The 25,190-nt window shown below is 45.2% G+C and overlaps 1 protein-coding gene and 1 long non-coding RNA gene across 9 annotated transcripts in view; one reads left to right on the top strand and one right to left on the bottom strand.

The window, feature by feature from the left end:
* KCNMB2 (potassium calcium-activated channel subfamily M regulatory beta subunit 2) overlaps window positions 1-24,575 on the top strand; it is a 129,999-nt gene extending 105,424 nt beyond the window's left edge. For 4 of the 8 annotated variants that reach the window (XM_013174772.3, XM_048059457.2, XM_013174774.3 and 1 more), the window contains 4 exons: window positions 9,196-9,306; window positions 15,515-15,685; window positions 18,096-18,291; window positions 22,375-24,575. In XM_013174772.3, the coding sequence (XP_013030226.1) occupies window positions 9,196-9,306; window positions 15,515-15,685; window positions 18,096-18,291; window positions 22,375-22,659 (763 nt within the window). In that variant the 3' untranslated portion in view covers window positions 22,660-24,575. The remainder of the gene's footprint in view (window positions 1-9,195; window positions 9,307-15,514; window positions 15,686-18,095; window positions 18,292-22,374) is intronic. The other 4 variants (XM_048059458.2, XM_067002076.1, XM_013174777.3 and 1 more) reach the window with 3 other exon arrangements.
* LOC136791431 (uncharacterized) lies at window positions 10,567-15,061 on the bottom strand. The gene is made up of 3 exons (XR_010833472.1): window positions 14,480-15,061; window positions 11,474-11,546; window positions 10,567-10,829 (listed from the first exon to the last, which is right to left on the bottom strand). It is a non-coding gene; the product is annotated as an uncharacterized lncRNA (long non-coding RNA).
* Window positions 24,576-25,190: the final 615 nt, after the last annotated feature.

Below are 25,190 nucleotides of genomic sequence, written 5' to 3'. Positions count from 1 at the left end.
TTGTGCCATACCGCTGAGATAAATAAAGCACAATTTGAAACCATGATATGTTTAGGCCTCCTAAAAGAGAGGGAAAGGCCTATAAAACCCCCAATGAAGGAGTCATGTCTGTTTATATCATTTGCAGCTTGTTAGGTAAACCCTGAAGCCAGTTTTAATCAGAAGATGCCAATGTTAGTGGAGAGCTGCTGGGGTTTATGCAGGCTTTGGACTGAATGTGGCTGTTTCTCAAGGTTTTAAAATACATTTCATAATGTTCAGTGCAGACAGGCAGCTGGGGAAGTTTAAGTCTTTTCTCCCAGAAGTATGGGAAAAACAAAATAAAGCTACAATTATGGTGACAGATGGTCTGTTACAAACAACAGGGCATTGCTAGTAATTTTGCTCCTTGCACAATGAAGGAGATCAGGACTGATGCGAAAAAGCCAAGAAAGTCCCGTGGTTCTATCCTGTTCTTCCAAAAAAAAAAGCAATTCCTAATCCAATCCAATCTTCCAAAGCTATCAGTCTGAGTTAATGAAAGCAGAGCAAGAAAATGTTACTATTTCTATTAATTATAGAGGCAGGTTTGTGCAATAAACAGAATTCATATCCCTACTGTGCTGTGTAAGTACCTATAATTCAGCTGCTCCGCTCACAACTGCAGCATGTTCTTCACATTGTTTTACAAATTAGCAAACCTGAAATCAGCAGCCACGTACGGTGTGATGACATTTAGTTTAACTACGGGGAATCTGATCTGCTGAAATCCACAGGCGGTCTTCCAGTGCTGCTTTTCACCGTGATTGTGTTACAGCTCCCCAATTAAGTCCTTCTAGATCAGCTCCATGTTTTCCATGGAAGCGACAGTACAGATTCTGTAGGAAATACTATCAGTTATTTATTGCACTTGCTGGCACTGCTCCCAGTGCTGCCAAGGTGATGTTTGGGGTGATGCTCTTTCGGAGGTGACCAGAAAGGTGGGCCAGGGCACTCCTGGAGCCAAATGGACTTTCTGGGTCAGTTGACTGGTTTGTGTTTACTGCAAGGGGCATGGAGTAAGAGCAGGGACACAGATAAGAACACACGTGGATATCTTTGCTCAGTAGCCAATGCCCAGTACCTGCATACCTCACGGGAATTTATTTTGTGCATCAAAACCTACAGAAGCAGAAGCAGGTGTGCTGTCTCAGAGTGAGTCCTTCACCTTAACACTGGTGGTGCACCCTCTGGTAGGACTGGTGGTAGCAGTGGGTTGGACAAACATCTTCTGTCACCCTGTGGTGACCTTCACGTCCTGCCTGGCTCGGGACCAGAAGGACCTGGCTACCAAAAGCAGTGCTGCTCCAGCGGCGATGAGCAAGGTGGGAGCTTTCAGGGCAGTGGTGAAGAAAAACATTTCTGTGGGTATAAAGGGAAGCTGTGGAAAGGTGCTGGGCAACGATCTTTCTAAGTCTGCTCCACCTTTCTACCTTCTAGATTAAACAGATACTGCTTTTCTCTGCACTTGAGGAAGAAGCAAATTGCCTGTTGCCAGTCAGAAAACATTCAATAGCAAGGCTCCTGCTACCAGCCAGAACATCCCACCAGCAGACTGGTCTGACTGGGAGCACGCTGGCAGCCAAAACTACTCAAGTAGCAATGTTTTCCGATAGCTGTGCGGTGCCCGTTGCAGACTGCTTTTGATAGCGACATGGTCTGATAGTAAATGGCTTCACCAGGATAAAGAAAAAAAGATGAAAACGTTCCCTGAGATATAGTACAAAAGGTTGATTTACCTGTTCTTTATCCATCCACTACTTGCAGAGCTGCTGGTGTTACTTTTTAAGTATCTGACTCAGACATCAGAGCAGAAAGTTGATAAAATGCTCACCTTTGATTGAATATTTGACTTGAATTGCCATTGTGGCAAAAGGTAAAAATAAATACATACACTATGAAGAATTCAAGAAGTTACTACTGGACAAAATGTTCCACATCAATTTTAAATCCTTACAGACACTGAAAATCTCTTTTTTGGTTTTCATGAAGGTCAAAATTGAGTTTTTGAGCGTTCTTTCAGCAGGGATTTTATTTAAACATTGGAACTTCCTTCCAATTTAAAGAGAGTGCGTCTTAAACAACATCTGACACTGGTCCAGCTGAGGACTGGACTAATGTGGTCCCAAGGGAACATAACAAACTGAAGAAAAGTGTTTGCTCTGGCATTGAGCAGTTCTGTGCCATTGCCCTACCCTGTGCTTGCTTCTGCATTTCGCTCCTGATCTGGCTGTAAATAGGAAGAGAATCCAGTATCCAGTCTCTTCTGAAGTGCATATCAAAGAGCATTGAAATGATAGACTTCATTAAGCTTGTATATCAGCTTTCAAAACAAAACTGCTGAGATGGGGAATTCACAACAGCATTTCCAATGTAAGGGAGAGAAGCAGGAGGGAGGTGAAAGTTAACATTTTGCAATGCATAAAATAAAAATGCAATCCATGTTACAACAGCTTCTGATGATGTTTTCTGTAATTGGATTACTACTATCGAATTAATATAGGAGAAAAGCCTTCTGAACACATTAGGAGGAAGACAATCAGCTTTTATTTACCTGCTATGCTGTATTACAATGAGGTACACAAGTGTTGCAGCAGGGCCAGCTCAGGTCAACTGCAGTGTGTTAACTGATAGCTTAGCAACCTTTCCCCCAAGCATTTTTGCTTAAATTGATCTAAATAAATTTAGGAATTAAAATACTAGCTTTTAGTAGCAAACAGGATCTTTAGAATACCCATTTATGAGAAACATTTTTGGTTAAACTTAACAAAAAAAAAAAAAAGAAAGAAAAAAAAAGGTGCTATACTATGCAATTATAATGAGATACACACCAGCTGTATCCCACAGGAGATGGGAATGACCTACAAGATTTCAAGGTCAATTTGAAAATACAGCTTTTCTTCATTTTGATTGAATGTAATTTACTTGATTACTGGGGCTCAGGGATTCTTAGGAAAGGTAGAAGCAGTAAATTTCATAAAAACACCAAAAATGGTGAAAATTAAGAGACAATTGTCAAGTTTCCCTAAAAGTAGAAAACACAGACATATCCCACACATTCTGAAAATCCCACAACTGAAAATCCTGATTATTTCAATGTGTTGCCAGAGCCCGGTCTTGCTACCACCAGTTCCTTATGGCAGTTTTGCCCAGCACTGTTGAAAAGGAAAACATTCCTCATGCCCTGGGGGAAATGAAGCATGGAAACCCCGTTATCAGTGACAGAAGTTTTGCCTCTAATTCCCCCATCTGCTCTTCTGAATGTTAACCTACAGCTTTGGCACATAAGCTTAAATGATAAAAAGGGGTTGCAAATAGAAAGCAACACAATATTAGTCAGCTAGGCTGGTAGTGTCTGCAGAAATGCGGTGTGGGCACTCATGTTTCAAGAGAGGGAAATTATAGGAGAAAATAATATAGTTATGTTACATTGATCGAGGGGAAATGCTAGCATAGAATGGGGAAGTAATGGGTCAAAACCAGATTTATTTATTTTTCAATCTTTAATCCATATGGAATTCTGCACAGCTCCTCCTTCCTATTCTTATTGTTATTTGTGTTTAGCAGCTGCGTAAAATAGCATACAAGGCAAGAAATCTGAAAAGAGAGTAATAATGTGATGCATAGTGTTAACTCACTGGTTTTGGAAATATCCATTTATCTTGGTTAAATAAAAGCTTAGCCCAAGTACTAAGCCAAGTAATCATGATTAGGGAGAGAAAAAGACATTCACCTCCTTAGAAACTCAATACTCTTCAACATTAATAGCACTGCAGTGACATAGCTCGAAGCTGGATGCTTGCTGTAATTAATATAGATTATCGGCATATGAGGAATGAAAGTATCTGTGCCTGCTCCTGCCATTGTTTTCATTCTAGACCAGTTATGAGACCAAAATACATTGGGCTTTTGTTTTGGAGACATGGCCCTTTCACTGTTCAGAGTGCTCTGCTGGCCTCAGAGGACTGCAGAGGTTTTGTTCCCTTTGTTGTCTCAAAACTGCATAGAAGGCATATGCACATTGTTCTCCCTTATAGAGACTTTGCTTTTGTTCTTTCTCATTATCTTTTTTCCTGACTCTCAAGAAAAATTGGTTTTATGCTAAAAAGTATATTACAAGAACACGTCTATATAGAGATTCATAAGCTCTCATGGTATTAGTTTTTTAGGGAGGCTAAGTCTGCATTTGTACCTTCCAGTGTATCATGTGCTAAACTCATCCACAAAGCAGGTGATTTAGTGCTTACACTGATTTTTACCTAATAGACTGGTGCCGCGCCATACTAAGCCCAGCTCATCAGCCTTGTCTCTGTAGTCATTTGACTCATTTGACTCCCCCAGATTTCCCATCTACTTCATACAACTATTTTGGTAGATATTGTGACTACTTTTCTGCGAAATGAAGCTGTTCCTATTCTCTCTTGTGCGTGCACATCATTATTATCTCTTATGTTGTGTTCCCTAACTTTCTAATCCTCTGCCTTATTGTAGCCCATTTCATTTCTAACTTTCTGCCAGGCTTGCTCCCCAGGCTGGATTTGGTCTCTGCACATGAATCCACCAGAAAAGTTGATTGCAACAGCTGATTGTATTCAAATACCAAAGGGCTACAGATAATGAAGTCTAGGTTCTGAAAGGGTGAGAAATCACCACAGGGTATTTACACTGCAGAATTTACCATTTTGTACTAAGACAAAGAGGAAACATACTCATGAGCTCTGAACTGGGTTCTTTGATTTACTACAGAGGTGCTTACTTCACATCTCCATGCCTCGTTTCTGTAGGATGGGGTTATTAAATCTGCCTTTCCTCATCAAGATCATTTCTTAGTCTTAAGGAAGACAAGTCATTTCTACTCGGTATATGTGATAACCAGGTTTACACACTAATGTCATCGGTACTATTCCCAGCCTGACTGTGAACATCTGTCTGTGTCCAGAGGTCCTCCAGCAGGTCCAAGACACCATTAGTGTGAGCAGGGGGATTGAGCTCACACTCCTCTTGTTCCTCCCATCTGGCGATCTCAGACACTTAGATTCAGCTAACTGGTCTTTGCACATGCCAGCAGATTTAATACGTCTTTCAATGACAGCCAGGGAAAATCAGGCAGTGCAGAGTTAAATAAACCCGGCTTGAATTAAATAAATAATTAATTGAATAATTTAATTGAATAATTTAATTGAATAATTTAATTGAATTAAATAAATAAACCCGGCTTGAATTGCCGGGTCACATTGGCAGTGCTGGTCCAGCACTCCTGGTCCTCTTCTTTAGGCCACTGTTTTGGATCAGATTTTTCTTGACTTACCTGCACAAACCCAGTGCAATAGCAGCTGCCTACAAAGACGAAACAGCTTTACACCTACATCTAAAGCAGGAAGCCAACCTGCTCACCAGGGAGGCAGCATGGCCTGGTGGGCTTGTGCACTGCTGTGAGCCAGGGACAAGTCAATTAAGTGCTTGTGCAAATCACCCCCTTTGCCTGCACATCCCCTGTGCCTTGGTTTCACGCCGGCACTTTTGCAATAATAAAAACATCTCTTGGTAATGGTCTTTAGTAAGATGCGATATGTGAAACCTCGGTGGTGGTCTGGTATTCACACCGACTGCCCGCCCGTCAGCAGTGAACACGTTCAGCCCACTGCAGGCTGCTAGAGCCTAGTAAAAATTAACAAGCTACTAAGTGCAGACTGCTGTATTTTGCCACAGAAAAAAAAGTCAAACAGCTAAAATAGAGGAGGCGAAGGGGGGGAAAGGAGAGTAGAAAAGGCTACTACCAAATGCAGCATAAGAGTTGTATTTATTTTTTAATCCCATCTCTTTTAGTGTCTGCGATGAGCGCTGTAACTAAAGGAATCTAACTGAATTAGAATTTCAATATGTCCTGAGCAGATTGGAGCCATTTCCATTCATGAGCAGCACGTCCCAGCTGTAATTGCCTGCTTGCTTATCCACACAGCTCTTTACAGCTAATCCAAATGTGGACTCAAAAATAAATAGTGCCAGAGCATTCAGTTCCCGATGGGCAGCCGTTTCAGCATCGCCTCTGCCTTTGCTTTGTTCCGGCCGGTGCTCTCGATGGCACGGGGACTGGCTCAAAGGAGATAAAAGATGATTGAACCTCACAGGGAATTAGGTGGGAGAAAAACCCCTCCTGCCATAGCCGCCCTGGTTGTTTGTACTGCTCCTCTGGGTGCTGCCTTGCAGCTGTTTATCTCTCTCTGTCCTCACCTCTCTCCCCAGCCATGTCACTCCTCTGATCCCCTTCTCTGTTGTGGCTTCCTGAGGGCAGCCGGTGCCCTCCCTGTTCCCCTCTGCGTGCTCCTACCCACACACACCGCCAGGGTTTTAGCACTGCTATCCTCAAATGAAACATCTCTTCGAGGATTATTTAAAAGCCATGTACTTCTCAGATCAGGTCTTTTCTGGAAGCGTGTGAAGCTGAGGCACTGCTGCACATAGCTGGAGCTGGAGAGGGCAACCCTGCTGATGGGACTTGGCACTGCACGAAGCAGGGCTCTGCCTTTGCTCTCTGATGTGGGGATCTGCACATGTCCACCCTCCTCACCGGGGGACATGTGGCCGCACACACTCTTTCAGGCTATTTTCTCCACTAAGCCTACCACGGAGTTCCTGGGAGACTTTGGACCAGTCTCAGCAGCCTCTGTGCCTAAAGTTAAAAGAAATGTTGCCTTTAAAAACAAAACCAAATGCACCTGTATTTTGCCCATAGCTGAGCTGCATCCCCGTGTGATGACTTGTCACTGGCAGCCCATTCTTCTCGTCCTTTGGACATGGAGCCTCCTTTAGCCATGTCTGTCCCCTTGGAGCCCAGCAAGACCACCCTGGATCCCAGACATTAACCTTCAGCTCAAAATCTAGGTGGAGATCTCAGCTCTGAGCTCAGGAGAGATTTAGAAAAAGGTCTAGAAATAGAGGTGTATTCATTAATGCAGCATCATTAGCGATCAGTCTTCCTAAATGTTTGTCAGTACATTCACACCAGCTCCCCACTGTCCATTTTTTCCCTTCCTGTGACGAGGAACCCGAATTCAAGGTCACCTGCCAGTTGGATTAGTCAGGTAGTAGAGCCGGAGCTCCGGAGATGCTCCAACGAGAAGGGTTATTTATGTCCCTCTGTCCTGCACCGTGCCGTTAGCTCGCGGTACATCAAGGTCTGGTCACAGGGCAGAAATACACTGTTTGATATTGCTATTGCTGCTTCACGATTTAGTGTTGTTGCTGCCAGGGCGTTAAATGTTCCCTAAGTGGTAACTGTCGTCTGCTAATGTAGATACATTTCTTTTATGAGTTAGCTTATTGCTGTCTCTCTTAGTCTACTCTGACTGTTCTTCTGCTACGGCCACAGACAAGTGGATTTAGGGCACGCAGATCACAATACAATGCCCAAAGTACCTGTTAAGGATTTTGAGCTTCACCCTCAGAATTAGGTCTCTTTTGGAGCAATTTGAAGCAGGCCCTGCCCCGGCAGGTTCTCTTCACACCACAGGCCTCAGGTGTTTGCTGCTGGTGGTGGGAGACATGCTGATAAAGCTTAGTGGAAACTTTGTCAGGTTTTCTAGTGAGGTCCATAAAATTCACCAGAAGATAGTGTTCAAGAAGAAGACAAGACTTTGAGAAGATAAGAGAAGACGGGGCCGGCCCTGGCAGAGATGTTGGTGTCATGGGCCCTTAGAGGTGCTCCCAAGCCAGCCCAGAGCAGTGAAGTGCCCTGGGCACGGATGTAAATGTGTTCATAGGAGTTGTGCAGTTTGTACTCAGAGCCTCTCCCTCAAGCATTGTGCATTTATTCAGGACAGACCCCCAGTGCCAAGAACAAGGTGTGTTTTGTAAAATCCAAAGCTTGGCCTTCTTGACTGTCTCTGTGGCAACGATGCCAAGAGACAAATGTGTTGAGGCCACACAGGGTAAATAATGAAGGAAACAACCTTGTTCAGGCAAAACTGAGCAGAAAGCCCAGGGTCCAACCCAGTGTCCTGACTCTAACTGTGCACAGGAGAAGTCACACCAAGTACAGCAGCTTGCTGGTAAGTTGCCCTGTGGGAGTATTCCCCAGGAGGAGACGGTCGTGTAGGCTGTAGCCATTCTACATTACAAGCCTTTCAAAGGTCTTCAAAGGAGGGCCTTTGGCTTTTTTTGAGGTAAAAAAGTCTTTTACCTCAGAGCTAACCCTCACCTAAAGGAAGCACAGACTCCAGTCACTTCTGGCCTCTGGAGTGACTGCCGTGATGCCATCAGTGTTAGGATTTTACACAAGATTAGGGATGCAATTGTGTGCTAAACAGTGACCATTAGCTTGGATTGCCCAGCTAATGAAGCGGGCAGCATTAACGCAACCACATAGGGACTGCTGCAAGGCACTGGCACTGTGAGGAGTGTCTGAAATCACGCTGACCCCGGGGGGAGAAGGACAGCCCCCTTCCTCTGCTGGCACCCCCTCGGTGGGACAGGCCCTCTCCTGCGATTTGCTCTGGAGTTTGTGAATCTGCTCCCTCCCTGCCCAGGAAGCTCTGCCAACTCAGGCAGGCAGCAGAAGCTGTTGGTTACTTCTAATGCATGCCCAAGTTTTGCTTAAATAAGCACAGACTCTTTGGTAGCGTTCACCACCACCTCTGGCTGGCTCCAGGAGAACTGAGGCTGTGGCAGCACAGCCAGTTGGGCTTTCCTCGGGGCAGCTCACATGTGATACCCTCAAGGGAGCAGTGATAAATATATAATTTTATTTCCCAGCACTAGGAATCCTTGGGGCTTAGCCTGGGAGAGGTCTCGGTCCAACATCCGATGTGGCCTCCAGCCCTCGGACAGCTGCTCTGCACCCTCCTGCTCAGTGCAGAAACAGCAGCGTGAGGATTAGACCCAAGGACACACAACACATTTCTGGCTGTGATCACCATAAAAACACTTCTTAGCTGGTGGCTGATAGATGCTATTTCACCTTCTAAACTACAGTTATTACAGGAAGGAAGGGCTTACAAGATTTGTCCTTCATTTCCACCACTGCTCTGCCATCCCCATTATTTTACATCTCACCTCACGTTAACGAATGGTCCATCTTCAAAGCACGCTGGGCACAGCCACAGGGGATTTGGCACACTGGAAGTAACTTGGACTGCTGCTTTGCATGGGCTGTGACAAAAACTATCCCTCTTCCCCCAGGTCCTTCCATCGTCCCACTGCAGCAAGCAAAAACAACACTGGGCAACCCTCTAAAATGTTTATTTGGACCAGTGGCCGGAGCTCTACATCTTACAGACATGATGAGAAAAGGTAAATGGCATCGATGCTGGTTGTCTCGGATGGGTTTTGAATCTCTAGGAGTGTGACCTGTCACTGCCCTTCAGTGGTGGCAGGGGGAGGGAGGAGGGATGCAAAGGGTGCATCCTCTTATCCCTTGCTCCCTCCAGCTCCTCTCTGAGGTCCATCTCTGAGGCCGGCACACACACATTGCACATTTTATGGCACACCAATCCCCTGGCACTGTCTGCAGCCACAGCTCTATGCCTTTCGCAGGTGTCCCGCTTCCAGCCAGGAGCCCACAGAGTGCACACCCTCCTCCTGACGCCGCTCACAGCCCCCTCTCCCCGAGCCGTGTCTGTTCCACATCTGGGCGATGCATCCAGCTCTCGGAGATGTTTCCTGTTCCTTTGCACGCACGTGAGGGCGAGCATGTGTGCAAGGCACTGCACAACAGATGGGTGATGACAAGCAGGTGGAAAGGGAGCTGGCTACTGGGAGAGTGCCAGCCCACTTCAGTGGTGTTGCTGGATAAAATAGGCTGACGAGACAGAGGAATCAATGAATTACTGGGTCTCCCGGGGGGCAGAGAATCGCACAGAAGAGAAGGAAAGGGAAGGAGAGGTTTTAAGTCCTCAGACAAAGCAGCACTCAGTTGGGAATGAAGGAAGTTAAATATCACTGATGAAAGAACAATTGTCAGTAATGCTCAGACTCATCCTTCCAAAATCTCTCTCCTTTGTAGTAAGATTTGCTGGACAGCTTGTCTTGTCACAACCGGACGCATTTCCCTTTCTTTTCTTTCCCCCTTCTCCCTTGACTCCTCTCCTTCAGTTCTCCTTGCAGTCACTGCTAAAAGCAATCACAAAAAATCAGACTCCAGTGAAACAAAAGCAGAGGTCAGTGCATCTACAGCGCCAATTAGCAAAACACGCTCCTCAGTTTTTCTAATGAGACATTGCTGGCATCTGCTTGGGAAAATGGGCTGGTGAGTTCAGGCACCAGAGCTGCCCTCAGGACGCGGGGTTCCTTTGGAGAATTAGCCAATTTGCTGAACTCTGCTGCAAAGGCCACATAGGTGCTCGGCTTTGGATACTCTGATCCCAAAGAGATATCTGGAGGACCTCGGCTTGGCAGTAGGTTTCCATGGACTTTCGGTTGTAGCTGGCTCTCTAACTGCCTCTTGCATTTCTGCAGGTCTCCTCTGCAACTGCATTTTCCCCAGGCTAATGTTCTTCTGTGTGAATACACAGACATGGACGGGATGGTCCGAGGCTAGGCACTTTTAGGAGATATCTGCCCACAGGATGGGCTGGCCGGGAGCCACGTGCTCCTGATTAGCACAGCCTTCGGCTCCTAGCATGCCTTCCAGCAGGGCTCGTTGACTTGGGCTGAGCGCTGTGCTAAGCAGGGCTGGCCAGCATCTGGTCTGCTCAGACCCTGGGCAGAGCTCACCCCGCCTGCCCGCAGAGGTGGGAGCAGCACCCCTGTACCTACACGCTGGCCTTGGCAATTTCAGGTGCCTTGTCAAGCCGTCAGGAGGGACTGTCCATACCCTGTGAGTGATAGATAAAATGGAGGAGGGAAGAGGGGAGAAGCGAAAATGGGAATAGGAGAGTGCTGACCGTAGCCTCAGGGCTGCAGAAGAGAGGTGTGAATGTGGAGCAAGTGTTGCTGACGGGAGGGACTCATTTGCTAATGTCTGGCAGCAATTTTAACACATGTAAGGTCACCGGCAGCATCACTGTACCAAACAGGCAGTGCATTTTAGACAAATAACATCCCCTAAGCAATCCTTTCCTAGGAATTCTGTGCTCTTTAAGCTTCAGATGGGAAGATTGTCAGCTGGGGCAGCAAACTTTCATAGCAGCAAACCTTAATAATAGCCTGCTGCAGCAATGGGTCCTTGCTGCGGGGGAATCGTCTCCTCCTGAGTGGGAGGTGTCTCACCAGCATCTGCTTCTGTAGGACCAAGGCCAAAAGTTATATTCATTGCTCTGTTTTAGAAATCTGCTGTTCCCCATCTGCCACTTTCTAGGCTTTGGAAACCTAACCAAGCCCTCATTCTTTCTCTGCTGTCCATTATGCTTTCCACAGCACTGTAAGACTGGAAAACCAGAGCACTGCTTTGGTGTGGTTCGGTTTGGTCTGGTTTGGTGGGGACAAGGAAGGGAAATAAGTGAGTGAAATCTGTTCTTACCGGTAGGAATCCTTCCGCAACCACCATGGAGATTTGTGTAAGAGCTCCAGGGAGATCACATGTTGCCATAGCTCTAACAACAAAAATCGATGCAGCTAAATATACCCAGTAAAGAAAAATGTAAAGAAATTGGCTTCTGAGCAGAAAAGACCCTGAGCACTGGGAATTCTGTAGGTAACAAACAGGATTTTTGAGTTTTGCATTCAAGGATTTCTTATATCAGCAGACATCTCAACATGAGGTAATTTGAGTGACTTCTGGATACTAACTGTGATATCAGTGTGGTAAACGTGAATTCAAAGTCACTCTGTATAATGCAAGCAGACAGGCATCCCGCCTGCCAACCCCACAGCAGCTCTGCGCTGACAGAGGCAGCATCTCCCTTAGCACCTGCACTGTGGCCCATTTGGAAGGGAAGAAATTTGAGTGCAGGTAATTCATATTTTCATATCTTCTGAAAAAAAAGTAATTGCAGGTGCCTGGTTATTCTAGATTTCCAGGGAAGAACCTGGATTGCCTTTGCAGCGTGCTTAGATCTACCCATCTGGGAGTGAAATGAGAACTGCTTTACTGGAGAAGCCTTACCTCAGCCCCCTCCTGCTCTACGTGACAGCGCCTGGCTGTGAACCCTTAGAACCTTTCCCAATAAACACAAATAAATCCATCGCATCCCTGGGGCTGCAGAGCAGCCCTGCCCCAGGAACCCACAGAGCACGTGGGGAGCATGTGGCAAGTTTCATCCTTTATGTAAGTTAGTGCTAAAAGCTCGTGTCTCCCATGATGGCAAAGGAAGGTCTTGGCTGCAGCAAATATGAGCAACTCTACAGATGCAGAACTTCTTTAAGAAGCTGGCTCAGACCAGCCCTGTAGTTCTCCTTGGTGGTCTGGTATTTGGGCTGAATAACATAACCCAGGCTGCCAGAATCCCTCACACAGGTCCTTCCCCTCCCTTTGTCTGGAGGGCACAGAAGGACCAACCGAACATCCTTCAGAGGGATCCCTGCTCTGCTACTGTGGGGGTGATACGGAGAGGGAAATCTCTGCTCTGTCCCCGGCAGGCACGGTCACGGCCGAGGTTTCCTCTCTGGCAGCTGAACCTGGGTAGAGCAGCCAGCCCGTATCCTGTGAGCAATTTGGCAAAAGGAACACGGAGATTTAGCAGGGGAGAACTTCAGTTTGGAAATGATGAGGACAGCAAAGACCTTTCGTCCTTGGAGGATTGCTTTCCATTAAATGTCTTTGCAGAAGCTGTGCTCTGACAGCTGGCACTGCTTTAAAAACAAACTACACCCCCACCCACACCAGTGTCCTATTTGGGGAGTTGTCACACGTCATCGCAAGTATTCGATGGAGTCCCCGAGATGCACGGTGTCGGGGTGCAGTGCTGTGTGTGTGCGCAGGGCAGCCGTCAGCTCATTGTGGCTGCGCAGCCCTGGGGTGCAGAATCAGCCAGCTGAGCACAGCACCTTTCTGGCTCACCGAGCAGGGAGAGGTCCCTGGGCTGTGCCACAAGTTCACACGTACTCAAAATCCTCCCCTCCCCACAGAGCAGCAAGCACACGGGCAGATACCATAGCTGCTGCGCCAGCTCAGGCAATGCTGAGACTGCTCTGCTAGTGGCAAAATGTTGTACGTACCCTATCGTGTCCCCGAAACCAGGGCTCTGCAGTGCAAAATGCAAAATGTGCAGCCAGGTAATAGCTGATGTTCCTGGTGTCACAGGGAGCAGTTTGCTCCCTGCCCAGAGCCATCAGGAGTGGGAGGAGCAAGAGGGGTGTTCAGGCAGTGTTTCTCCTGCACGGCATCAGGGCTGGTGTGCCACGCAATGCCACCGCACGCCTCGGCACGTGGCACCAGACTGGCTTCTGGCAGAGATGCCAGACAGAAACGCCCTCAGCAAGGTGTACCAGACTGCTGCTTTTCTGTTCAGGGCTTTGAACAACAAATATTTGCAACAGGGCAACCAAATGACTGCTCCAAGCATAGCCCAATAGACAGAGCTTTACTGAACTCTACATACGTGGCCAGCAAGTGTGGGAAACCGTGAGGCAGGCGGGGACCACACACCATCCTCTTTGCTCATCACCTGCCAGAGAGTACATCTCTACAATGAACCCTTCAGTCCCTCCTTTTCTACCTCTCATTCTACGTCAGAAGGATCAAATACATCAGAAGTATTTGCAACCATTCTCAATTAGCTATTTGTATTTAAATTGTCCATCGGTGACCCTTTTTATGTCTTAGCTGTTATGGTGACATCAGTGAGTGATGGCACTGTGCTCTGTGTCTACACGCAGACAAGAGTTATGCTGTGTGATCAGGTAATGTTCTGGAACTGCATGACAATTTCTTCCTTCCTGCCGACTTCCATTTGGGAGCAATGCAAATCCTAATAGCAGCTCTCAGAGTTAAATACAGTTTGATAAATAATAATAGAAAAGTAACATTAGATTATTACTCTACATCACTTCTTTGAAGGCAACGGCATCTACCAGTGCACAATATATTTTTCTCCCCAGCACCAGGGAAAATTTTGACAGGCTGAATTACCATTTCATTTCCAACTAGAAAAAAACTGACAAGCTTTAAAGGATGGTTTTGAAGAGAAACCATGGACAGCTAAAGATGTAAATTACAGTAGGATGAAGAAACTTCAGGGGGTCGTAGGTATGGGAGACTATTTGACTGCACTAGCACCTAAGCACAATTTTTGCTGTAAAACCCCACACCATATGTGCTTTGCCTGGCTATGACTCATCATCTAAACACAAATTCAATTCCAGCTTCAAGGAGTTTATGATTGAACTTTTTTTCCTTGTTTCTACTGTGCTTATGTATGATTTTGCATCTGTCTTAACTCTATTTCTTTGTCCCTATTAGTGAATGTAAATTACATGGTTGGTCTGTCACACGGTGCTTTTTTCCACGGTTGCGTGAAACTTGGTGGTTTCAGCGTAAAAGAGTGGTGGGTTTGCTAGAGCCCAAAGTGATGTTGATGTTGCTCACCTGCCATTTTGCAGACAGTAGAAGAGGAACTTCTTCCACGTGTACCTCTATGTCCATGTTTTGGTGGTGCCAGGGCTCAGAGGCGTGCGGTTCACATGCTTCGGGTGCTGCCTGGATGATTCAAAAGAACCGTAACAGAAAACACAGGAGATTTTGACCAGCCTCAGGTCTGTAAGTACATTTTAAACCCACAAAGTTTGAGTGTGTTTGAAATGTACTCAAATATTTCCTTCTTCACCATTGTGTCCTCATGACCCATTGAATCATCAAAGGCTCGGAGATGAAAGAAGGACTTATGGTTAGAAAATGGAAAGGACTCTGCTGAAGGGGGAATGGTTTGTTGTATCTTCTTTTTTTAATCCCCGAACAAATAGCTGTAGTGAATAATTTTCTGTGAGGGTTTTCAATGTAATGAGTAACGGGTCTTCCAGAAAGCAATTTTTAAAATAAAGTAAATAAGCTCCCGATCAAAAAAACCCACAGAAATCAATTGCAAAATCCCCATAGTGTTTCATGAGCTTTGAGTCACACTCAGGGTGGAAAATTTCCACTAACCTGTAGGGAATCAAGAAAGAACACTGTCCTGTCATAAAAAATCAGTGACTACTTTCTTCAGGCTATTTCCTACATATGGTAACATAAGACCTGTTACTATATTGAACTGAAGAAAAGACACCTCCTATAACTAAATATCTTCTAGTGGCCTAAATTGGCATTGAGAGGTCAAATTCATCCATAGTAGAATTATACCGAGCCAATGAAGCTGCACCAAAGAAGGATTTACTGAGCTGGTACAAGTGTCTAATCTTTATATTTGCAATAAGAGGTTTTTACCTTTTCAGAAATGGCTGTAATTTGTTTTGGAGATGAATAAATTTCCACCAGGTCAGAGTGAATCCATTGAAAATGGACACCTGAGGACCCTTAAGCCTTTCTCACCCACAAGATGGGTATGGAGGTGGAACTGCCCACCCCACAGAGGGCTCATTGATTAAATATGAACTTCACATAAGAATGTATTATTTTCAACCTCAGAAATATTTACCAAAAAATCAGGGATCACGATCTACTGGACAAAAGGAAAACAGTCACAGCCCTAAAAGCCGGAGAAGACCGGGCCATACTCCTCGGGCTGGCCATGATGGTGTGCTCTATCATGATGTACTTTCTCCTGGGAATCACCCTGCTGCGGTCTTACATGCAAAGGTAATTTCATTACAGTTGCCCTGACCTCACACGCTCTGTTCCAGCTGACTTACCATTGGTTATTCTTTTAACTATTTTTATTATAATTTTTCGTTTGGTCAACATAAGTCAGATTCTGCATTTCCTTACCCCAGTATAAATTACACATAACTACAGTGAAAAGCAAGCTGAGCAATGCCAGCATAAGCAAGGGAATATTAGATCCCTGTTTGACGAAATCTTGATCCATAAGCCTTAGACTTGCCACAGTTTAACATATCTATAATATCCACATCAGCTGGCTTGCAGCCTGCTGAGCTCTGTAAGCCTTGCAGCGGCTGTTGCTGCAAAGCCCAGGCAAACTCTGGAGAGAGCAGCAAAAATATTTAGCTGCCTCAAGAAACAATGCATTTGCAAATGAAAAATGAAGAATCTATTTGGGAAAGAAATCCAGCTGCTTTGGAGCATGTAGTTTTCCGTGTAGGTTACTGCTTTCATGTCAACAAGTGAAATCCTCCCAAAATAGAGTAATTTGCTGAAAGTGAAGGATCATCTTTCATCATTACTGCTCTGTACTTAATTTTTCTGAGGCTTTCTCTGGCTTTCTTCTCTGGTATAGAGCAGAAAGTTTGGCCTGTAATTCATTAGCAGTATTTGAAAGCAGTTTTCAAGCACCAGCCCTATTTAAAATTCAGCCTAGACTGTAATAAGACTGTCAACAATGTTTTTTCTGCCTTGATCAGCAAAGTTAGGAGAATGAAAAATGCATAATTGCGGATCAAAAGGCTGGTCTGTCATGCCCAAACCCACGCTGAGGTAGTGGCCAATAGCTGGCACGTGCTGGCTTATCCCCAGCAGGCTTCATATTTAGATATGCACAATAAGTGCCTGAAATTAACTGGTATGAATATCCTCCATTCTAATGGTGCACCTGCAGGAAAATATTCCTTCTTGACCCTGCCCTGAGAAGGAAAAAAAAAAACAACACAATGCATGAAGATAAACTGTACTGATTTTCAGCATCTTAGTTGTGTGATAAAGGGATTTGTCCCTTTTTAAATCCAGGCAAAGTTTAGGTTTTCAAAGATAGGGATCAAGCCCTTTTAAGTATCTAAGAGTATTTGCATTTCCAAATCGCTCTCCCAGACCTTTTAGCAATACCAGGGTCAATTGTAGAGGCTGTTAAGGTCAAAACTGCTCATGTGGAAAGATGATTTATATTACAATCTATGTGAAAAATTGCCAGAAGATACCAAAGCACCTACAAAGTACCACATATTCCAACTTCACAAGTCTGTTGTAGGTAGGTGTTAGTTTATCCTCCCCATACGTGAATAAAACAGCAGTCACAAAGGTTAAAGTGGGGAAATGAAGGCTACCCTGTGCTTTCATGTCTCTCGGTGCAGCCAGATCTCCTTAGGGGCTATTCTGCTTTGTAGACAGCAATACCCGTCCAGCAGAATACTTCCTGGGAAGAAAAAAAAATAATAATAAATAAATAAATAAAAAATAAAAAAGGAAACCTTTCATTCGATTTCCCTCCAGAAATCATAGCATAATTTAATAAAAATGTAAAACAGAATATACAAGTGTAATTACTGCCAAAATGAAATACCAAGAGAATTAGTCAGCAATCTTGGCAATCACTTATCACTGAAAGCCTTTTGCAGGCTTCGGCACGGGGCAAGCAGACCTCAGCTTCCTCCTAGCTGTGGCCATGGACAGGTTGCGCTCTTCCTCTCTAAGGAAAATACAGCCATAGGCTCTTAAATATATACAAGAAACCCAGGTGAACAGTGGCAGTACATACCCAGGCTCCCCCATGCCAGTTTTAACCTCTAGTGAATTTGAGATAAGCTGAAATCCCCCCAGAATGACTACATCAGGAGATTTAACTTACTGAAAAGCAGGCAAGCTGCTACCAGAAAAGCTTTCCTGCTGGTAGAGCTGCAAGCAGTACCACTTGTGTGCTACTGGGGGCTTGTGCGTATGGATATCCGCACCCCAGGAATGCAAAGTTGTCCCCCACTTTTAGCTGAGCTGGACTTTGTGGTTAACTATCGAGTCTTGGTTCACAGTGCCCCGTCATGAAGTTGCTCTCCCCAGGGCAGGCTGCTCCATTTCCTTCTCTGCTGATTCCCTTTGATCTCAGATATACCTTCTCCAGACTAAGGGTTCCCTTTTCATTTACACATAGAAGTAAGCGAATCAGGTATTTTTGTGCCAAAAGCACAAACGTTAGGGACTGCAGAATAATACCCTCTGTCTGTGATGTGTGACATGAGAAAGCCCAGCCTTTGCTCAAAGCCCCACAGAGTGTCCCATCAGCCCGCAAGGTGCCCCGGGTATATCCCTGATGGAAAGGCTGAGCTGCAGTTAGCACTTATTGCCCATTCTTGCCATGCTCTAACATCTCCTTTTGTCTGCTTAGCGTCTGGACGGAAGAGGCTCAGTGCTCGCTTCTCAACGCATCCATCACAGAAAGCTTCAACTGCTCATTCAGCTGCGGTCCAGACTGCTGGAAAATCTCTCAGTACCCCTGCCTCCAGGTGTACGTCAATCTCACTTCTTCCGGCCAGAAGCTTCTGCTCTACCACAACGAAGAAACAATGAAAATTAATTCTGAGGTAGGAGCACGGAATGAAATTTCTTCCTAGGTGGGTTTCTGCAGGGCTGCAGGTTATGTTATATCCATTCCCTGCTTTAAAGCCATATAACGCTTCCAGCTGCTGCTTCCCTGGTAAGTACAGAGCAGAGAAAGCAGAAATCAGAGCCCGGACAGAGCACAGCTCATCCCACATGGGGTGGTGGTCCCAGGGGGGCAGGAGAATAGGAACGGCCTCATTACTGCGGGGCCGGGCAAGACGGCAGAGGGAGACAAGAGCCCTGAGCCCGACAGCAGATGTGGCTCCGTCTGCATTTCTGGTGACAAACCCTGAGCCCTGGCAGTCTCTGCTGAGGTCGGCTGTGTTGCTGGGGCCGTGGCACAGCACTTATCCCTGTTGGCGGCGCAAAGATGCTGAAAGTTTACAGAGGAGAGACTGTCAGGAGAAAAGACATAGCGTAAAAATAAAAGACAGACTAAGAAGCCAGCCCATCTTTCTTGCACAATTTCTCCGATTCCAGACGCTGAAACAAAAACATATTTCACAGAAGAATTCCTTTCTCTGCTTCGGCGACTGCGAAACCCAGCGTGACTCAGCCCAGGTGGGACGGAGACAGCTCCCGCCTGGCGCCTGCGGTGAAGGCAGCGGATGCACGGCCGGCATCCCTCCGGCCACCGCGGCGAGGCTGGCAGGATGCCCTCTCCCCACCGCCCCTTCTTTGTCCCTACAGCGCCCGGGTACTGAGGTCTGCAGGCCGCAGTGAGCCGGGATGCAGCTCAGGCAGTAGGTTTGCAAGTACCAGACCTGCACTGACTGCTTTGCTATCCAAGGTCACCGAACCCCAAACTACAGGCGCTCGGCAAACCGCAGCCCACAAAGGCTGAGCCCCATTGTCAGGCTGCTGACAACGTAACCTATTGTGTTTCTATTTATGGCAGCAGTTCGGTAGACCAAATTACTTCTGCATATTAAGATGAAGTGATATTAAAATGAGTCAAAGCACAGAGTGGTTGCACGGGGCCGGTTGTTCTGCTGGATAATTAGCTCCTGTGGCTGAGAGACGAAGTTCTCTGGATCTGAAGTGTGAAACGCAGCAGTGCACCCCAGCCCAGTTTGGCGTTGGTGCAGAAATGAGGCACACCCAGCTCGTTCCCCGGAACTCGCAGGCCGGGACAGACCCAAATTTCTGCTGGGGCAGAAATAAAATCCAGTGATGCTCATGCTGTGATTTGATTAAAACAGATCAGATCAGTCTCTGTGCTCCACTGGATTCAAATAAATCAGCAAGTTCAGCATAAATCTTCACTTTCTGTTATTGATGATTTTTGTTTGCTGAAAACAGACTTCGAAATTCCCCCAGCCACCTCCTCTTCCTAATTTAACGTAGGCACAGTTAATACTCCTCCAGCCCAAGGTTGTTTTACAGGTTAAGCTCTGCTCTCGGGAGGATTCCCAGCTTTTCCTGATATGCTGCTGCTGACTGTGTGACCTGAATCCAAATGCAGTTTTGAATGCAAGTTCTCAACAGCTGTAAACTACCTGGCTTGTCGTGCCTGGCTGGGATCAGCAGAGCCTCCAGGTTTCAGACCAGCACAGCCCATCTCAGCAGTGCTCCATACGTGCGATACCAAGCAGGCTGTAGGCAGCAGCTGCACCCGTCCGAGAGCCAAAATTTGGGGAAAGCTGGTGCCTCCCGCTGCAGGAGTCAACTTCATTGACTTAAAAAACACTGCCTCCAGCTTGCCCAGAGATGTTGTGTGGTCTCCATCCCTGGAGATACCCACATTGTGACTGGATAAGTCCCTGAGCAGCTCTTCATTGAGCAGAGCTTTGGACTGGACATGTCCACAGGTAGGCAGCCTGTACAGACTGACCAATCCTTTAAATTAGAAAAGTAGGGCTGGAAATATAAGTTTTCTTTATAACTACCTAGGGCATGCTTCTTGTGATCAGATTGCAAGTAACACAAGAGCCACTTTTCTCACGTCGTGTCACAGAATCCTTACTTGAGGCAGAGGCACAGACAAAGTTTACTTCCATGTTTGCAGGTTCCCAGGTGTTTGACAATGCAGAAGTGTAATAAAAGAGCATAGAGTTAGCAGGCTACATTCACAGATACAGAGTAGGAGTGATAGACACAAAACTCCCTGCCAGGCATCGGAGAAAACTAAATGATGATCAAAACAAAGGAAACACTCCAAGCATCCCATTATCAGCGTCTGCCTTCTTGCCTGCCAGTCACCTACACAATGCTCAAGGGAACTGGGACAAGGCCACTAGCACATGGAGTGAAGGGCACCCGTATCTCAGGGAGCACACAGGAGGCTGCAGCACGGGGAGAGATGCTTTTGGCACAAGGAGCCTGGGCTGAGGGACAAAACACATCAACCTCCCTTGCACAACTGACTTCCATGGCTTCGTATTTCCAAACCCTCTTGGCACAGTCAGCCCAACCAGCCCAACACAGCTGGTGGCTCGGGCCCATCGGGTGCAGGAGGCAGCAGCTCAAGTTCTGCTTCTGCATCAGGTCTCCTCCAAAAGCGTCTGGAAAATAGTCCAGCTTGCAGGAAGCCAGGACTTGCAGAACCTCCCCACTGCACTCTTGGGATGTTTCTGCAGACTTGGAGTCCAGGAATCTGTCAACGTTTGGGCTTTTACATGCCTGCTGTTTTCTGTCAAGAGGGAAGAGCTTGGCAAAAGTGGCCAAGTCCTCACTCAGTCTCTTCCCTCAGGACAGTAACAGTTGGGACTTCAGGAAACAAAAATGTCTAGCACCAAATTTGAAAAACAAAACAAAACAAAACAAAACAAACACCCACCACCAAAACATCAGAGCTGGAAATACTGCTAAGACAGTGACAGCATATAATTCAGTAAAAGAAAATGAGGCACAGCTTCACTGAAAAAATTCCCCTACTTATTAGATTCTGATGTATTGAAGAGTCATAGGCACTGGAAGAGGGCTTGTGGCTTTGGAAATTTAAGACAAATCTGAACAGAGTGCAAGAGAATATCCAGGGGGGAGCAGTCCTGCACCAGCAGGAAGATGGATGAGATATTACTGCTCTGATATTTTCCATCTCTAATTTCTAGAGCTCTATGAAATATTCATAATGGCAGGCTGACATGCTCTACCATTAATGCTCCAGTCTGCTAACGCCAGACAATCTTCCTGCCGTGCTTCAAATCATATTCTGGGCTAATAAACCTGCCAATGAATCAATCAAATCCTGTTATGAGCTTAATCTTTTGATCATTATTAGGACTAGAGATCTGTCTCAGTATGTTATGAAAACTCACAGCATAGTCATGAAAAAGAACTGAGGGACATTCGTAAAGTTTATACATTAAAACAATAAAAACCCATGGGTCGCATTATTTTAATCAAGATGTCTTTTCCCTCCAAAAAAATTACTTCCGTTCATTAAATTATCTAAATTTAGTTATCACCCCATACAAGTAAGATCAGCAGTGCGGCAGGGGAGTGTGGCAGGACCCATGAGCAAGTTAAGCAACAGCCCAAGGGCCACCACTGTGGCTGGTCTCCAGCAAGAGGCTGAATGGAAGCCTTCTGTCACGTCCCTACGAAAATCTATTTTGTCCTAGACTTTCCATTTGTTCGTAATTGAGTCATTGCCCTGAAGGGAAGATTTGTATTAAGGTCTTTTGGGGCCTTTCCCTCTGTGAGAGAACGCCTGTGCCTAAGATCATGTTGATCCAATGCAAGTGAGGTCCAATCTTCCAGATTCATATTTACAGCGAGTCAATTACCCACCTCACTGCAAGAATACACACACCACTTAAGATGAAGAGGTGCTTCATCAGTTCCATTTTTGCATGTGTAAATTAGCAATAATAATATATTCACCTATCTATGAGGCCGCTGTGCAGATTAAAGCACTAATGTTTGTACAGCACTTGGAGGCTCTCCAAAGGGGAAATTCCTTAGACGTACATAATAGTGAGTTTTGTCTGGGATAAATGTATTATTCACTTAATAGCATTACATTTCTTTTAAAAAGCATAATTATCTTGGAATTCTCCTGAAAACAGACATAGTATCTGGTTTGAAGATGCGTTTTTCTCCCTCTGATTTCTTCCCAGTGTTCGTATATACCCAAGTGTGGCAAGAATTATGAAGAATCCCTGTCACTGGTGAATGTTGTGATGGAAAACTTCCGAAAGTACCAACGCTTCTCCTGCTTCTATGACCCCGAAGGCTCTCAGAAGAATGTAATATTGACCAAACTATACAGCTCTAATGTGCTGTTTCACTCCCTCTTCTGGCCCACCTGCATGATGATCGGTGGTGTTGCCATCGTCGCGATGGTAAAGCTGACTCAATACCTTTCCCTCCTCTGCGAGAGAATCCAAAGGATCAACAGATAAGAATGAAAACTTTGGAGATTCGATTACCGCTAAAATACTGTTTTCTCATTCTTCACCAAAGAACCTTAAGTTTGTAATGTGCAAGTCTGTTCTAAGTTCCTTACTATATTCTTATAAGTAGAGCAATAATGCAAAAGCTGTTCTATATGCAAACATGATGTTATTATTATGCAGACAACCGAAAAAAATACTGTTTTGTGTTGACCGTCTATATGATCTTGTTTTATGCTGAGACTAGTACTTTCCTTTCTACAGCCAAAATTGGGCTCAGTGTGACCATTTGCCAAGCTCAGTCAATTGACTTTTTCACTATAAGGGATTCTGGGGAAATTCACCCTGGACAAAGGGCAGCGAATGACTTGTGCATCACTGAGGTCTCACCTCTGGCTCAGTCCATTCAATGGATTTGTCGTTTGCTTTTTTATTATCGGCTGCAGGGAAAAAAAAATAGCATAGAAACACCAGAGGTTTTTCTATTGTTAGGTGGCACAAAATGGACGTATCTTCGGGACAGGATAAGCATGCAGTATTAACAGCCTAAATAGGACTTGGTGATGCTTTGTGTTAGCTCCCCCAGTTCAGAAGTAAATTTTACCCTACGGTGTTTAAGGTCTTTTGCAAAACTCTTTGTGGTTTTATTTTATTTAGTGCTATAACTTTCTTCTGTCTTACCAACAGCATCTTTGTTATCTGCAGAAGCTGTAGCCAAAAAAAAAAAAAAAAAAACCACAACAACAGCAAAATCACCTTGTTCCATTTTCTACTCCAATCTGAGCCCTTCTAATGGAGATGGGACCAGAACACCTTATGTAAAGATTTATTACTCATTTGTCTTGTATTTGCTACCATATCACTGTAAAGAAAAAAAATAACACAATCAGCTATTTTTTCATTTTTTACTTCCAACTATTTTAGATTTTTTTACTTGATATATATACAGATATATATATATATAAAGAGAAGCTATATTATATCTAGTTGTGTATTGGAACTTGATTATGGGGTGGTTTTTTTCTGTTTTTACCAACCGAAAAGTGAACAATATAACTTGTATTCATAACCTTCAGCCTTGGATAAGATCATAACATGGAGGAGTGGCACTGCAGGATCTTATCCAATATTCATGATGTTGTTGCAGTCAAAGGTCCCTATTGCTATGACATCTGAAATGACAAAAATCTCATCCAATTCTATGGCTCCATTAATTGAATTTTTAGATAATAATCATAGTACTTCTGGAAATCTCTCCTGACCTTAACTCAGAATGCAGTGCTGGCTGAAGTAAATTTTGATTTAAAATGCCCAGGTGAAATGATTTATTGGAAAAACTCAGATTCTGACTAATATGTTGTTCTATCTGTCAGATATTTACTATAGGGATCTTGCCAGTCTAATTTCATGCACACTGTAGTCGCGATTTCCGCATAATTTATTTTTATTCCCCTGTAGAAAACATTCCTTCTTATGTTGTGTTTAAAGACACCTCTTATAGTTTCTCACTTTGTACTTAGCCTGAAGGACAAATGCAAGGCAACTCCTGTGAGCAGGCTGTGAACTCACTACCCAATGGTTCAAAGAAATCATTTACAGGCCTATTCAAACCAAGAAGCTAACACTTTTTTCCCTCAAAAAGACTGCAAAGCAAGTATTTTGCCTCGTTCATCTATATATAAGTACCTTTTCGCAGCATAGCATTAACAATTTCAAGATGTTACAAAACTTTACAAGTCATGCAAGTGTAACATGAGCTGTAAAAAAAAAAAAAAAAAAAAAAAAAAAGTTAAAGAGTTCTCAGCAGTGAAAATTAACTTGCAATCTTGTAATCAGTAGTATAATTTTCCTTAGGTAAAATAATTCCTGGAGGGTGTGGGTATAATCAGGGCTCCAAAACTATGTAATAAAAATATTAAAGTAAATCTTCCAGATTTCAATATCTTCTGCATTCAGACCTGGCTTGTTTCATTAGACTTTTGCCTGTAGCTCTTAGTGCCTTGAAATCAGGAGCACTGATGCAATGGGGAAATCAAAAAGGTTTCTTCGTAAAATGCTTTTTTGATCACTCTGTGGGATTCGCAGAAACCATCGCCAGAAAGCCCGGGCACCCTCAGCATTAGCAGGACCAGCATGGCCGAGTCTTCGTTGGGCGGACAGCGGCCTGCACTCGACCACCCATCCAACAGCAGAAAACGTGACTGCCCCTGTGCTGGCATGGCTGGGGGCCAGGGGCACAGCAGGGCCGGAGCTGGGGAAGGCTGTGTCCTGTCACCGCTCAGAGCCATCCTGCTCTCTGGGGACACGGGGCCTGCTGCCTGGAGTCAGGCACTCGGTGTTACCACAAAACCTGAGTGGCCAAACTTGCAGGGTAAGGGACACGCGTAGGTCAGGCCCTGCCAGCCTCACCGCTGAAGCATCTTGGCCCATTTAAGTCTCCCTTCAAGCAGGGGGGGTTTGACCCGAGCCCGCTGTTGCCATCCTCACCTGTCCCTCGACCATGCCGCCAGGCTCAGTTCACAAATCCAAAATTACACCAG

This window comes from Anser cygnoides, chromosome 9 (genome assembly GCF_040182565.1).
Source record: "Anser cygnoides isolate HZ-2024a breed goose chromosome 9, Taihu_goose_T2T_genome, whole genome shotgun sequence".
Classification (NCBI taxonomy): Eukaryota; Metazoa; Chordata; class Aves; order Anseriformes; family Anatidae; genus Anser; species Anser cygnoides.
Note: the sequence above shows the minus strand (reverse complement) of the source record. Positions and strands in the feature narration are given on the sequence as shown.